The sequence below is a fragment of the Oryzias latipes genome, chromosome 9, assembly GCF_053564925.1.
Source record: "Oryzias latipes strain Hd-rR chromosome 9, Olatipes_Hd-rR_3.1".
Taxonomy (NCBI): Eukaryota; Metazoa; Chordata; class Actinopteri; order Beloniformes; family Adrianichthyidae; genus Oryzias; species Oryzias latipes.
Genome location: NC_136245.1, coordinates 24,264,121 through 24,278,892, shown reverse-complemented (window position 1 = coordinate 24,278,892; position 14,772 = coordinate 24,264,121). Strand labels below are relative to the sequence as shown.

At 37.3% G+C, this 14,772-nt stretch overlaps 1 protein-coding gene across 2 annotated transcripts; it reads right to left on the bottom strand.

Annotated features, from left to right (window-relative positions):
* Window positions 1-2,999: 2,999 nt before the first annotated feature.
* LOC101173472 (glial cell line-derived neurotrophic factor) lies at window positions 3,000-14,772 on the bottom strand. Of its 2 annotated transcripts, none has more exons than XM_004072340.5 (3): window positions 14,654-14,772; window positions 5,670-5,912; window positions 3,000-4,797 (listed from the first exon to the last, which is right to left on the bottom strand). In XM_004072340.5, exons 2-3 carry the CDS (start codon window positions 5,851-5,853, stop codon window positions 4,244-4,246), a joined length of 738 nt encoding a protein of 245 aa, XP_004072388.1. In that variant the 5' UTR covers window positions 5,854-5,912; window positions 14,654-14,772; the 3' UTR covers window positions 3,000-4,243. The 2 variants fall into 2 exon arrangements, with proteins under 2 accessions (XP_004072388.1, XP_011477345.1); XM_011479043.4 differs by lacking the exon at window positions 14,654-14,772 and adding an exon at window positions 6,100-6,221.

Sequence of the window (14,772 nt, the reverse complement as noted above, 5' to 3'; positions counted from 1 at the left end):
TCTTCTGAAACACTCTCCTGCCATAGCTTACAGCCTCTCACATCCCAACATAACGTTAGCAGTGTATCAAAAATGGTGAGCAATATTGGAGTTTTTCAGACGTTGAGTTTTGAGCCAGATGCCAGCTCGGATGAAGAAAACAAAGACGTTCATGGATCTATTTGTCTGCCAGTGGATGAATCAGAATGGAGTGGGGCAGGGAGCTTGTGGTCTGCTGACTGTACTACCCACCTTACTGCTAGAGGCATTTTTTTGTCAGCTCCAGGCTCACAACGATTTGAATAAAGAAATACTCAGAAATGCAGTTTCAATCTTAATTTTCTTTATATATGTCATCCATCATGAGAAAAATGCCAAAAATACATGTTTAAAAAAAGAAATAAACATGGTTTTCATTAGAATTTGGGTTTTTGATTCAAAACCGTTGCCTAACTTGTTCAGTAGATTAGACATACAGGACTTTTCCTGGTTTTAATTAAACTTTTTTTATTTTACATAAATCTGTTTTTGCATCACAACACTCCAAAACATCACAAAAGTGTTGTAAAGAGATCAAATCTTATCTGAATATGTTGACTTCCACAGAAGTCTGAGGTTGTTTTAGGATGGAATAAGTACACATCAGACATGATGTATTTCTGTTTGAACTGGTGGCATGTTAGTTCCACTGGGTGACTTTTCTGGATTTGTTTGCTCCTCTTTAGTCAATAATTCCAGTTGTGCCAGCGTATATCACCAGTTTGAAAAACCAGCCTGGTGACTGCTAACACTTGTGTTGGATTACACCACAGGGGAACACTGTCCTTCATTACAAGCTCCTCTGATGACAAACACAAAAGAGCAGAAGACTCCTATGACAAAGACACAATCTTTGACCATCAGTTGGCTCTCACAGTTTTCTCGATTGTCAGCAGCTTGACATGGCAGACTTGTAATTAACAGACACCTTGTTGGGGAGAGTTGCATTTGCCAGCTTTTACAAATTTTTAACCATGTGAAGCCCACTACATCAAATTGACAGAAAATTCACATTTTTGGGGGTATAAAGATGCTATTTAACCCTTCGATAAAAATTACAAACTACATTTTTCAATATAATTTTTTCAGTAGATATGGATAACACAAATTATGACACTTTGGGTGATTTGGTAAGTTTTTGCTTACAAAAATGATTGTTTAGAAACGAAAAAATTGACGAGTGTTCAGGAAAAAAGCACCTTATTTACCTACTGTCTCAAATTTGATCCACACATTCTTAACATGGTGTAACTGTACTATAAAGAATAACTTGTATACCAATTTTGCATTCTTTCAATACAGAAAGTATTCATTTAAAGCGCCTTTATCATGCAAAATCAACCTTTTTAACTTTGAAGTGTATTACAGTGTTAAGTCCTTACAAAAAGCAACCCCAAAGTAGTATTTTGATCCGTTCACGTATTTCTGAGTATTCTTTTAAAAACTTGCGCCCTGAGCAAAGGGTTTTAAAAGGTCCATACCGTGCTTTTATTAAGCCTTCCAGAGTAAACTGTATCCATATATATGGTAATATATCTGGCACACTAAAGAACAATTTTGTTAGTTGAATATTAGTAATTTTCCTGAACTCTTTTCCTACCCAAAAGTAAGACACCGTAATCTCGGAGACGGCACCCCTGAGATAAGGGGTCTTGGAAATGTGTGTATCAAATGTGATACGAAAGGTTATATGGACTAAATTGTACACACACATGACCCACATAAATCACACATACCTAAATACCACATTTACCCACCTTAGGACAACAGAGGTAATTTAGCACTTGTGCTAATTCTGGCATATATATATTTTTGTTATGCTAAATATGTATGATTATGTACTGTCCTAATGTAACCCTTGTGCTATCTTAGATGACCCCACCCTTACATTGACGTGTTCTCCCTACCATGACAAATCATTGAAGAAAAAAAGGTTCAGAGCACTGGGTCTAGATGACCCAACTCCCAATGTTAAAGTGCCTAGGATAGCACAAGGGCTAAATCAAATAAAAAAAATATATAAAAAACATACAAAGTTTCCATTTGACTTATGAACTGAAATCCTTTATAAATTGAAGTGTAAAAGCTTTTCAATGCAGAGACTGAGCATGCTTTGTTAATCTTTATTAACATGTTTAGCACAGAGACATGACTCACTTTTTGTGCTGTGTAAGGTCAGTGATCTCTGAAATGTCAGACCACATTATTTTTGCTTTAAAAATCGTTTTTAATCGTTTTTCCTGTACATTGCCTCACAGAAGATTACAGGACACTATTTATATTCAGCGTTCATAAGCATAGGGAAATGCTCCATTGTTAAGTTGAGTCTTGCACTTGCTGAACCAGGTTGCATCTCTCCACGGGAGACTGTGGAAAAGAAACGTGAGAGACCAGGACTGGATCAGTTATCAACCACCAACATCAGTTAACCAAGACGCAGCTTCTCTTCTCGCGCTCTCCAGTTCCTTCATCATTGTCCTCATTGTCTTCCACGGGTATTCATCACTTTTCAGTTATGCCTACTTTTCATTGTGCTCCCCTTTCTCCTTCAGCATCACCTCTTAGCTTCTTTACTCATCAGAGTTGTTTTCTTTTTGCTCTCCCGACGCGCCCTTTGATCCAGCTTTCTCTCATTGTTCAATGTCAGTTTCTCCCTCGTCGTATTCTTTAGTGCAGGAGCTGCACTTTATGAGTGGATCATATGATCTTCAGCACTAATTGACCCCTTTTGTCATTTGATAACATCAAAGTCTGCTTCTGTTTTTTTGTCGTCCCTCGTTTCTTTTATCGAAGACCCGATGCGGTTTCTCTGCTGGTTTTTTTGCCAACATATAATTATCATAAATCCAATTTATAAGAAAAAAAAACATTATAATTTTGAGGCTGTGATTATTAAACAGCATGGTGCAAAAGAATCATCCGAGAAAATAAACAACACAGTTTTAACAATCAGATCAGACAAATTAGATGAATACAAAAAGTGACATAAAACTGGCTTTAATGTATAAAGACATGAAAGTTGCTTTGTGTGAATAAAAATGTGGCCTCCAGACATGAAAATAAAATGTTTTAGCCAATTTGTATGGCACCCTTAAAAAAACTAAAACAAAAGAAAAAGTTTGCAAAACCATTTGAAAACTGTAGGTCTTCACTTCCTCTCAACTTCATTGACAAGCAGCAGAACGCATACGGGGAAAGGCTGCAGGTCAATGAAACCTGGATTTCCAAAGCTGTTGCTTTGACAATTATCCTCCACCTGAACATATTTAGCCCCTCTCGCACCACCCACGTGGGAACAGCACTCGACTACAGTCGCAACAGATGTTCAAGGTCTGTGGACGTCAAAGCAAGGAGCCAAACAGATGAGACATTTGATCAGAGTATTATGATCATAAGAGTTAGTTAGTTTGATGATCTATTTCCCCCTTGAAAGTCTGCCACACTTAAATCAAATGCAGTGAAGACAGTTTGCTTTAAATCATTTTGCTGTTTTCACACATAATGGAGAATTCAAGTAAAAAACAAACCTTTCAAACTACTTTAGTAAAGAAACCAATAATGGTGTCATCCCTGGAGCTATCTGTTATACTGATTTATGAAATATATAAATAAGTACTTTGTAAATATGACAGTTGGTCGTCTACATCCCTGTAACCTCTTATGTTATAGAACAGCAACAACTGTCTCTGTTGGAGTGATCAAGATTGTTTATAGTTTTCGAAATACAATAAGAAGCAGTTCACATACTTACGTTAGTAGAAGTGCTGCACCTCAGTGGTTTGGGAAGATAGGTTTAAAACACAACTGTTAAAATTGGGTGATCTTAGCCGTTTTCTAGGCTCTTAATCTGACCTACACTTGTCTTTACTTTTAAAATAAAACTTTACAACAATAATAGCTTTATAAAATAAAATAAATATCAATAAGTTAATAAACTGACAGTTCATAAATACCCTTACACAAAGTGAATTAACGACCCAATCATTTTGGTTCTTGTCGAGATTTTCGTGAGATCTCCAGAAACCCTAAAGACTCAACTTTAAGCCTCACTTAAGACTGAAGAAATGAGCTTTAGGTTAATAGGCTTTGGGGCAAAACTGATCAAACCACCTGTATGTTTCAAAGATTTAGCACTCTTGCAGGCTCTCAAAAGAATGAAATATTTAAAAAATAAATGAAGCTTAAAACTTTAAAGTATACAAAAGCTGGAGACAAGGCCTCCTCCTCACACACAGCCACATTTTCTAGCAGAGTGCTTCCTCACAGTGTGGTAAACGAGGCTGTCGTCCAGAAAGGAGAGGTCATCGTCAAACGCTATTGGTCGACAGCAAGCTTGCAGGGGTGTGTCTTTGAGAGGAATGTTCCTGTTGCGAATGAGGTTCAAAAGGATTTTGTCGTAGTTGGTGTAGGACTTTTTGCAGGGCCCAGAGCAGTACCTGAATATCATCTCCTCACTGGAGTGATAGCCCAGACCCAGGTCTGTCACATTTAGATGGATCTGTTTGAGGACACAGCCCTGTCCTTGTCCCCTGCCACCTTTCCCTCTGCTCCTCCTTCCCACATCCTCCGTTACTCGTCCTTCTTTCACTTTCTTATCCTTTGCCCCCTTCTTCCTTTCCCTTCTGTGTCGAGTCCTTGTTTTTCCTGTCGGGGCAAAGGGAGAGGAGGTGGAGGAAGGCCTGCCAGATGAAGAGGAGCGGCGTATTCTACTGATTGTGACTTTAATGAAGTCCATAACATCTTCAAAGTTGCCTGGATGGGGCTCCTTCATGACGGTGCCTGAAACACATTAGGAAAACTGAATTCTAAAAAGGGTGCGTCATGTTGGACAGATGATATTTATTCACGTTAGCACATGACTTTTGGTAATTAGAAACATCTCCGTGTTGTGTCTCAATTACCCGAGCACATGAAGAATTTACTGCTCCATGCACATACTGAGGTTTTCTGTTCTGTAGCAGTGGAATTTCATTCAAATCATTTCAACCTGCTGACAAACAGATCTCATTCTTATCCATATAGAATGCTTTTTTTCTGTAAACATTTGTGTGTTTTGTGGATTTAGAAAAAGCTACATATTGTATACAGATTACATTCACATCTATTCCATCAGATGAGAACTTTTCCTTGGAGAGAGTCCTAACACAATAAATTATAAGCAGGCCAAGAGGTTAATGCAGCCCCTTATGAGGGAGGGGGCTGGAGCATGTCCCATAAGGGAGTGGTGGACAGCCCTTGGGTTCATTGGAGGGTCCAAAAAAAGCCCCCAAAACATGCATAATGTCATATTCTGTCACACTCATCTGCATAAATCTGTTTGAAATTTGTATAATCTGGATCTTTTTGGACAGTAAGAAGGATGGGGGGGGGGGGGGGGGGGGTGCAACAACAATTTAAACTTATTGTTTTTATTTAAACGTATTATTTAACTTATTCTGTGGCTAATCCTGAATCCTGGCCACACAGAGATAAAGGTGAGTCATAAAACTAGACGTCAAGCATTAAGTTAATTGAGAACATCTAAAGATGTTATTTATAATGCAACATGATTTGGGGGAATTTCGACACCTATTTATGTGCACAAATAAAAACTTTTAAAAAAATCCCATTTGATCATATTTTTATGGAATTTCCAAACCGGAAACTCTCACCTTTTGCTCCTCTCTGTAGAGTTTCTCTTTCGACTGTTTCTGCGATGAAGAATCCCGAAGAAACCACAGATAATCGGATCTGAACCGGCGCGTGCTCTGGAGCGCTCTCCGCCGCGCGCAGCGGGCTCGCGCCCACCGCACTCAGCAGAATCAAACAAGTGGTCAGGCTATCCCATAACTTCATTGTCCACTCCAGTCTGACAGAAGGACATGGCGCGAAGAACACTCAACAGTTATCTGACCCTACAAATAATAATATTGATGAAAAACAAGAATAACATAAAAATAAGACGTAAACTGTAACACTTTGTCGCAATCGCATCCGAGTCCTGCAAAGAATCAGTAGGGTTGAAGAAAGCTGCGACAAACAACACCACATAAATAATTCCTCATTGATGTTTTCATAGAGTTTCCACAGAATCAGCGTCACCTCAGTGCTCCCCTTTCAACACTGAACGGAAAAAGTGAGGCGAAAGAAAAGTGGAGAGGTGGGGACGTCTGCTGGTTCCATCATCGACGTGCTCCTGTCTCCACCCACAGACTGTACCTGGGGCCTGATTCTGCGTGGACACGTGATTCTAATTAGTCAGGTTAGGGGAAAAAATAATAACAACCTGGTACCCTTCCTAATTTTTAATTGCTTAAAACAATTTGGGCTCCAACAATTTTCTCTAAAATTAATTTAAAAAAATGGTAAAGAATAAATCATTTGTTCAATTATTTTTGCACCAATCCTTTAGTTTTAAATTACTCACACAATTCAAAAAGTCAAAGGCTGAATTTATTTTAAACGTTTTTTTCAAATCTCATATTTGAGATTTCGTGATGCTATTTTTAGCTCCATAACTTAAATAGGAAACAGCTTTTCAGGCTCAATTCAGACTGTGACACTGAACAGATCTGTTGGACCAACAGAAACACTGAGTCTTTCTCAGATGATTTAAACCAGCCACAATTTCTTGGTTTTGGTTCTCCAAGTGTCACTTCCTGAAAATGTCAAGCTCCACTTGCTTATCTAGGGTATGTCTCCAAATGAACTTTAGGAGACACAGCAATAAATAAATAAATGCCACAAATATTCTTCTTTCAGTGGCATTTAAAACATTCATCAGTAAGACTAAAAATAAAATAATTCTTATTTTATGCTTCAAGTTTTTATCTTCTTCCTCTTTCGGCTTCTCCCATCAGGGGTCGCCACAGCGAACAAGTCACAAGGTAAACTTGGCATTGTTTTACGCCGGATGCCCTTCCTGACGCAACCTTCTCAAACCGGGCTTGGAACCAGCACAGGGGTAGAGAAGGGAACAGGGAGCAGCCTGGAGTTGAACCCTGGTTTCACGGACGGAAGGCGCCGCAAACCAGCACGAGCTAAACAGTTTTTATCTAATTTACCAAAAAGGTAAAAGTAGCAACAATGAAGCACTTTAATGATTCTAGCTGATACTTCTCAAAAATGTGACATTCTTGATGAAAAAAGAAAAAAGAAAAAAAAATCAGAATTAACTCGAGAAATGGTGTGTGGTTCTTGGAAATCATTTCCGGCTTTGTTTTACTAAAAGTTATGATATGGTTTTCAAGATATGAGATGTGATGTTTTGCCATTTTTCATCTGGAATAAGGACAGACCTTTCACCCCAAAAATATTTGAATCCAAAACACTACGATTTATCTTTGAGCTTTCAAATCTGTGAGAAAAGTTCATTTCAAATATGAAAAAACTGTTTGCATGGAATGTCGAGATAAAAAAAAGCAGAGATCTCATGAACACATCTGTTTCCAATTACTAACGTTATAGCTGCAATCTGGGTAATTACCAGAGTACAATGAGCTCTTAATATAAAGCTATTGACAATAGTGTGATTATCATATTTTGCAATATTACAGTGTTCTTGCCTGCTTGTTACCAAGAGGTGGCTTCCCTTTTCCCTGACCTCCCTGATATATTGTATGAAATATCTAATCCTCAGACAATTACACTGCTCCCAAGGAGAAAATGAAACAAAAAGATGTAATTTTTTTCCCCTTTTTTGTGAATTCCGGGGGTTAATTGGAGGTCAGTCTGCAATTAACACTGTCAGACCTTTTGGGCTCAGTTTGACTGTGGCCCTTTCACCCACTGTTATCAGCCAGTGTGAGATTTCAGCTCTGGAGTAGCACATAAAACCTCTCACAAGCACAGTTTAGCATCAAAATATTGACTGACTTAATTTCCCTCATTGATTATTGATCAACGTTCTTGAATAGTCTGCTTGGGTAATTGGGAAAAGTTACAGATCAAACTAATTAGGATGGTATTGGCTCACTCATTCTGCAACATTATACATGCAGATGGACGTTCAGGGTACCAGAGAGCTGAGGTGAAAGGAAAGAGAATAATTAAGTCAGCCACAGCTGTTCCAAATGGGTTAAAAGAGGAAGAGTCTAAAGGTCTAATGTGAAGACCTCAAAATGTGGGAGGATGTCTTCAACTTACAGAATCTAAGTGATTAGTTATTAAAAAAAAATCTGAGAAAAATATATTTAGAATTTCCTATTAGCCATGTAGCAATTAAGAAAGGCATTTCAGTTGGCTTATACATAATCTGCTGTAATGTGATAAAACAATAAATAATAAATTATTCAAAAATTTAGCACAATACACATTTGACAATTTAAACCTATACCTGATGGTGTGCAGTGGGGATGCAACAACTCACTTTCCCCATGATTCTGCTCAATGGTGTATTCAGTTTTAAAGCAAGAATCGTAGCAGCCCTATTAGTTACATCTGTCAAATCAAGGAGTTGGGGAAATCTTAGTGTGAAAGATTCTCAAACATTTTTTGCCTTGAGAAAGTGACATGATTTTGCTTAAAAAAAACAAAAAACATCCAGTAACCAGACAAAAATATTCATCTGTCTACTAACAACTATTCCAAAAATATATTAGGAAGTTTCAGGCAGAATGAAAAAGACTAGAGCATGATCAAAAAAGGGACATGCAGGAAAAAACCAGATTCAAATCTAAGCAGAAACTCTGAAATGTCTTTATCCTGCATTATCATACTTTGATTTTTAGCAACAACCCTTCAAACAACTCGGCTTTCTTCTTATCAATCTGTTACTTTTGCATCTTCAAACAAGCATAAAAAGGTTTTGTCATGAAATTTCCATCACCCTGGTTCCCCTTTATGCTTAATATCTAACGCTAGCGTGATCCTACATCCGGTAAGCCTGAAGAGCATGAACACTAAGGTCAACGTGAGTTTAGACTCACCAAACTACATGTTTGCCTGTAGGGCCATGATTTAGGACTGATGGATGAACAAATTGCAGATTAACTTGTTTTCCCCAAAACTGCCAAGATTAGAACTCAGGGACAGCTGATGACTTTAAGGCTCCAACAGGCAACTTTGATAACTGAGGACAACTTTGTTCACCGAGGATCACCATAGATTTAAGGGCCCTACATATACAATAATGAAGAGCAGCTGGATGGCTCAGTTGGCTGCATGTAGGACTGGTGCATGGGAAACCAGGGTTCGTTTCCCATGGCGGGCGATGAGATTCATCCAGTGTGGGTCTTGGGCAAGACCTTTTGCACTACTGCCTAACAACAAGAGGCCACAGTCTGGACCCCTCCAATTCCTAAAATACAAGGTTGTGTCAGGAGGGGCATCCGTAAAAGTCTCTGCCAAACCACCTGTGCAAATCAGTGAAAGCTGATTAACTGTGGTTACCCCTAAAGGGATATGCTGCAAGGTGAACAATAACATATTTTGTAAAAAAAAAAAAAAAAAAAAAAAATCTTCCCACCCTCTGTGGGTGGTTTCTCACCCAAGCTGGGGTCCTCTACCAGAGGCCTGGGAGCTTTGGGGTTCTGTGCAGTATCTTAGCTGTTCCTAGCACTGTGACTCTCTGAACGGAAATGTCTAAGGTCTTTCCAGGGATCTGCTGTACTGCACCGAGTGCACCAATTCACATGGACACAGCTGTCACCTTCACCATCCATGCTGTCTCCAGTTCTTCCCTGAGTCCCTGGTATGTCCCCAGTTTCTCTTGTTCCATATTCTTCCTGATGTTACCTTCACTTGGTACTGCCACGTACTACAATGGCTGGCTGGTTGGTTAGTTAGCCATTACCATCCTGGCAGTCTGTATCTGGAAGTCCCTTCAGGATCTTTGCTCTCACAATATATGTAAAACATTGTATAAAAAACATAATCTGAATGTACCCACACAAGTGGAAATTTCTGTGATTTTCACATAAGAAGTTTGATTTATATGAAAAAGGATCAGGTCAAATTCAAATTCTCAGAAGATTTTACTTCATAGACACTCTCCTGTGTTAGACTGAGGATCACTGAGCACAAAATTAAGCAATACACAAGACATACCTTTCAACGATACCACAGAGTTGGGTAATAGGGCAATTTAAAACACACCGAAGAAGTGAAAAAAAAAACCCACTTTGGTTATCCATTTCAGTGTTTAGAAAGTAATCAACACCGAGTGCTTTCTGATTCTACAAAAGCCTCAGGGTGAGAGTAACCAGACTACAGGAGCTGTGCACTTGCAGCACAAATCCAAATCATTGGCCCACAGAGAGTTAACTCTGAAAACCGTAACAGGAGGTTGGGTCAAAAAGCCACTGCATGACTGTTTAGGTTTGGAACAAAAGCTCGTCTAATGAATGGGTTTTTCATTTGATATGTTGTTTTAGGCCTTTACTGTAACAAATGCCTGAACTGTTTTCAAAGAGGGCTTTGGAACATCAGAACGGTAAAAACAACATGCAATCCAATTCAGTGCAATATCATTAATAAACGCCAATGACCGCTTGCTACTGGAAACCCTGCAGCCATGTCCATACCCTTAAATTCAACACATTTTAAAAATTATTTTCTCTGTTTTAGGACTCAAGTCCTTTACATTTTCCTCAAACTTTTGTTTTTAGTACTTCTGATAAAGGATGGTCTTGTTTTATTAAAGCAAAGAAAGCTTTTTCCTGGAGCCTTCAGTATAATTTAGCCATTTTACTCTTGAGAATTGTCTTTTTTTCATGAAATACACTTTGACTTTTTTCCTCTTTAGATGACCTTCTTAAAGAGGTGGATAAAAATAGCCCATGTGTACATCCTGGAGAGTGTTCTTGGAAATGAATTTTCTTTATTACCAAGAAAAACATCCTGCCAAAATTTACTGCACCGGAACGCTCGCACACAAAACCCACTGAATGGTCTGTGTATGTTGCAGCTTTGTTAAAAAATAATGTTTGTATGATTATTTATCTTACATTTTTTGTGTGTGTTGTGAGGAAATTGTAGGTTATCACAAAAGTGATCTGGATTCCTGTCTTATCAGATTAGCTCAGGTTTAGGAGTCCTTTCTGGTGTATGATCTTAGACTCTTTTGATTAAGTAAATCTGGAATCTGAAAAATGACTATCAAATGTCCTACAAAAGGCAGCCTTCTCAGCCAAATGTCTATCTTGTTTTGACAAGAAAATTACTTCTACAGAAGAAAAATAAGTTGTTAGTATTTTTTTTTCTTAGCTTTGATTTAAATGCATTTGCATTTAAATCTCTTCAATTTCTGCACTTCAATTTCATTGTTAGTTTTCCTTTTGTATTTAAATGTAAATGTATTTATTCCTTAAAAGAATTTATAGTAGACTACACAAATCAATGTAACTTTATATTTTGAAATACTTATTCTTAAAAAAAAAAATACTAGGCATCAAACTTTTGTAAACGTACGTCTGATGTACTTTGTGACGCAGAGTCCATTAATATTATTTTTTCATGCATATTACATGTTAGGGCATCAACTCTAAACTGCCACATAATTTGTTAAAGTAATTGAACATTAATAGAATATTTTATTTAAAGGTACTGTCTGTTATAAATGGCGTTTTTGGTGTTTTTAGCACGTTCTTGTGGTATTTTTGTCATGAAGGAAGACACATAAAGTAACTTAGGCTTAAATTTAATTTCTCTGTATTTCTTTATTTAAATCTTTGTGAATCAGAGCAAACAAAAAATACTGTTGGAAAAGGCTTGTAGCAGTGATGTAGGTGCAATAATTGGGATGTCACAAGCTTCCTGCTCCGCTCCATTCTGATGCATTCACTTGCAGACAAAAAGATCTGTTTATGTCTTTTTTTTTCCTCGTCTGAGCTGAATTCTGGCTCAAAACTAAACAGCTGGATAACTCCAACATACCTCCCCACTTTTGTTGTAGCGCTAATGTTATATTGGGGTTGTTAGGGGCTGCAAACTAGCGGGAGAGTGTTTTCTATGTCCTAGAAAACGACACAGGTTTTATGGATTTTGGCTAAAAACTGCATAATCATAAGTTAAGACCACTGGAAACGCTTTTAAAATAGCTCAAAAGATGATTAAAGTGGGATTTTAAAGATATTTTACTTACTGAACTTTATTAAATAAAACAATGCAACATGACAGCAGGATCTTGTTTCTAATTTTATTACCTTTTGCATTAGAACAAGAGGTCGTGAAAGCTGGTAAAACTGCTCTTGATTGGACTTTTTTGATACAAAATGATCTGTTTCTCAAAAGTTTTATTATATAGGTTTATTTTATTAAATGATTGCCATAGTTTCCCTTTTGAATCATAAAGTCAGTGTAATTGGCAAACACAATAAGTCGCTGAAGTTAAGAAGAATGGATTAACTGACTTGAAATTCTGTAAACATATATGCTAAAAGCTTCATTATTTACAAATCTTTGCTCATGGTTATATTTTCAGTGTTTTTCTAGTGGTGGTTCCAATCATGGCACCATATGTGCAATATGTTATTTCTTTGACAGCCTTGTTTAAAGAGATGTAATTTCTTATTGTCACGAACCAGCTTTCCCCAGACGATGAGAAAATAGAAGATTGCCTTTTTTTTAGTGTACCAAACCATTTAATAGCTCTCAGTCCTCAAAGGAAGCAGCAGTTACACTGCCAGGATTTAGGATTCCAATAACAGACATTTTTCTCCACTTCAAATTTTGTGGGTCATATTTTTAGTGTTTAATGTCTTTAATTATCTGTCCAGCAATTGTTTTTCCAAATGTCCTGCATTTGTGTGGGTGAGAGTGCACATGAGTCAGCACAGAAAAAGTGCCTTGAATTCTATACAGGAAGAAAAATTGTACTACTGTTAAAATTGTTATAAATTGTTTTGTAAGAATTGTTTGTTTGAATGCATTTACAATGGAAATTGTGAAAAATATATGTTGCTTCTAAAAAAAAAATTGTATAAATTGTTTTACCTAAGTCTTTTCCCCCCACAATTCTTTTATTCCTAAACCCATTAATACTAAAAGCTTTGTGTGCCCATTTGCTGTTTACTCCTTGGTAAGATCTATAAAGAAAACTGAGCCAAGGTGAAGATCCATTTAAATGTGAGTTTGGCTAAAGAAACCCAGTACCTGTTCAACAAAGGAGAAACCCTTTCACTTCCTTTAAGGGGTGGTCTGTTGTGCAAGTAAATCATCCCCTCTTAATGTTAAACAGTGCAATTTTACAAAAAAAAAAGAAAGAAAAAAAATTCCAGTTTTGAACGTATCTACTTCTGTGTATAAATTATTGAAAAAATTATATATTACAGTATTTTTGTGGATCATTTTTTTCTGAATCTCATCATTCTATTTAACAGGTTCAAAATTGCACTCAGACAGGGCTGTGGTTTTTTGAGTGACATGTGAAAATGTTAAACCTCTTAATCCCAAGTTTCTCTTAACAACTATCAGGCTTGTTCGTCCTACCCTCTGCCTATTTTCGCAAAAGCTGGGGTCAGGTGATGCCATTTCCAGCCAAGATGGTGATTACCAAGAAGCTAAAAAATTGACTTTAATTTGGGATAATATTAACCAATACTCACTTCACTCTTTTGCTTATCTCTTATATACAGTCATTATGTCCAACCAGGAGCAGCCAGGCTAAATTACTTGAGAAATCCACAATGAGGACACCAGCTGGTATCTGCATCACCCTTTGGCTGTCTGATCAACGGTGATGTCATAGAAAGGTCACTAGAAATTTATCAATGTTACTTATATCAGTTGTTTAGTGTGGATTTATAGAGATTTTCCAGTAAAAATGGTACACAAAAGTATCATGAACAACCAATGGAATGTGAATGTTTCATAAAAATGGTTGCATTTTTGTTCTTATGATAGCTACGTTTGAAATGCCAACAGATCAAGTACAAATTATGCATTCAAGAAAAAAGAAAAACAAAAAAAGAAAAACAACAGAATCTTTGGACCACCACCAGGGGGAAAAATCAGCCTTGTGAGAGCCCAATCATCCAAACCCTCCACAGTCTGAGCCACTGGGACCAACTCCACTCATGAAAACACACATGACAAAAAACCAACACTAAATAAAGACAGGAAAAATTACTTGTGTTTTGACAAGTAAGTCCTTTTTGTTTAGTCAGAACTTTGTACAGTGGTGTAAAACTGTCTTGAAGCACCAATAGAAACTTTAGGCACAGCCCTTCAGGGGTCGCCACAATTAATGAGCTGCCACTGATTCATACAGGGGATTGAGATTTTTACGCCGGATGCCCTTCCTGACACAACCCTGTATTTTATTAAAGCTTTCATGGCAGTCAAGCCAGTGGATAACAAACCTCTGCATCTGATTGTAATAACATAATTTACATGTGAATGTGTGTCTTCTTTTGCTTTAATTTATTGACTTTTCCAATCATTTAATAATCCAAATTTGATATATCTTTGTATAGATATAAATCCCCTTTTTTAAAAATCTTCTTTAGTATTTTTGTTTTGTTTTGATTTGCTTGAAATACACCAAATCTCTTATGCAAACACCTCTGACTCTCATTCATGCTGTGACTGTAAAATCACAGCATGAAATCACTGTGTCTGTAAAAATATAAACGTCATGTTTCGGATTAAATACATTTTAAAGGTAATTGCAAAAGCAATCCACACCCAGAATACAAGTCCAAAGAAAAGTCTTTACCCAAACTCTGCTCCTGAGATTCCCTGGTTGTGTTCACAGACATACAATCAGACAAACAGCGCCCTAACATTAAGATTCTGCTGCTTGAATAGCTCCTCTGCTTCTGCGTCAAGACATGC

What these genes read in the sequence shown, in the direction of transcription:
- LOC101173472 (XM_004072340.5), bottom strand. Translation starts at nt 5,853, where the DNA reads ATGAAGTTATGGGATAGCCTGACCACTTGTTTGATTCTGCTGAGTGCG. An exon ending in TCTACAGAGAGGAGCAAAAG is followed by an intron (nt 4,798 to 5,669) that starts GTGAGAGTTTCC and finishes AATGTGTTTCAG; the next exon opens with GCACCGTCATGAAGGAGCCC.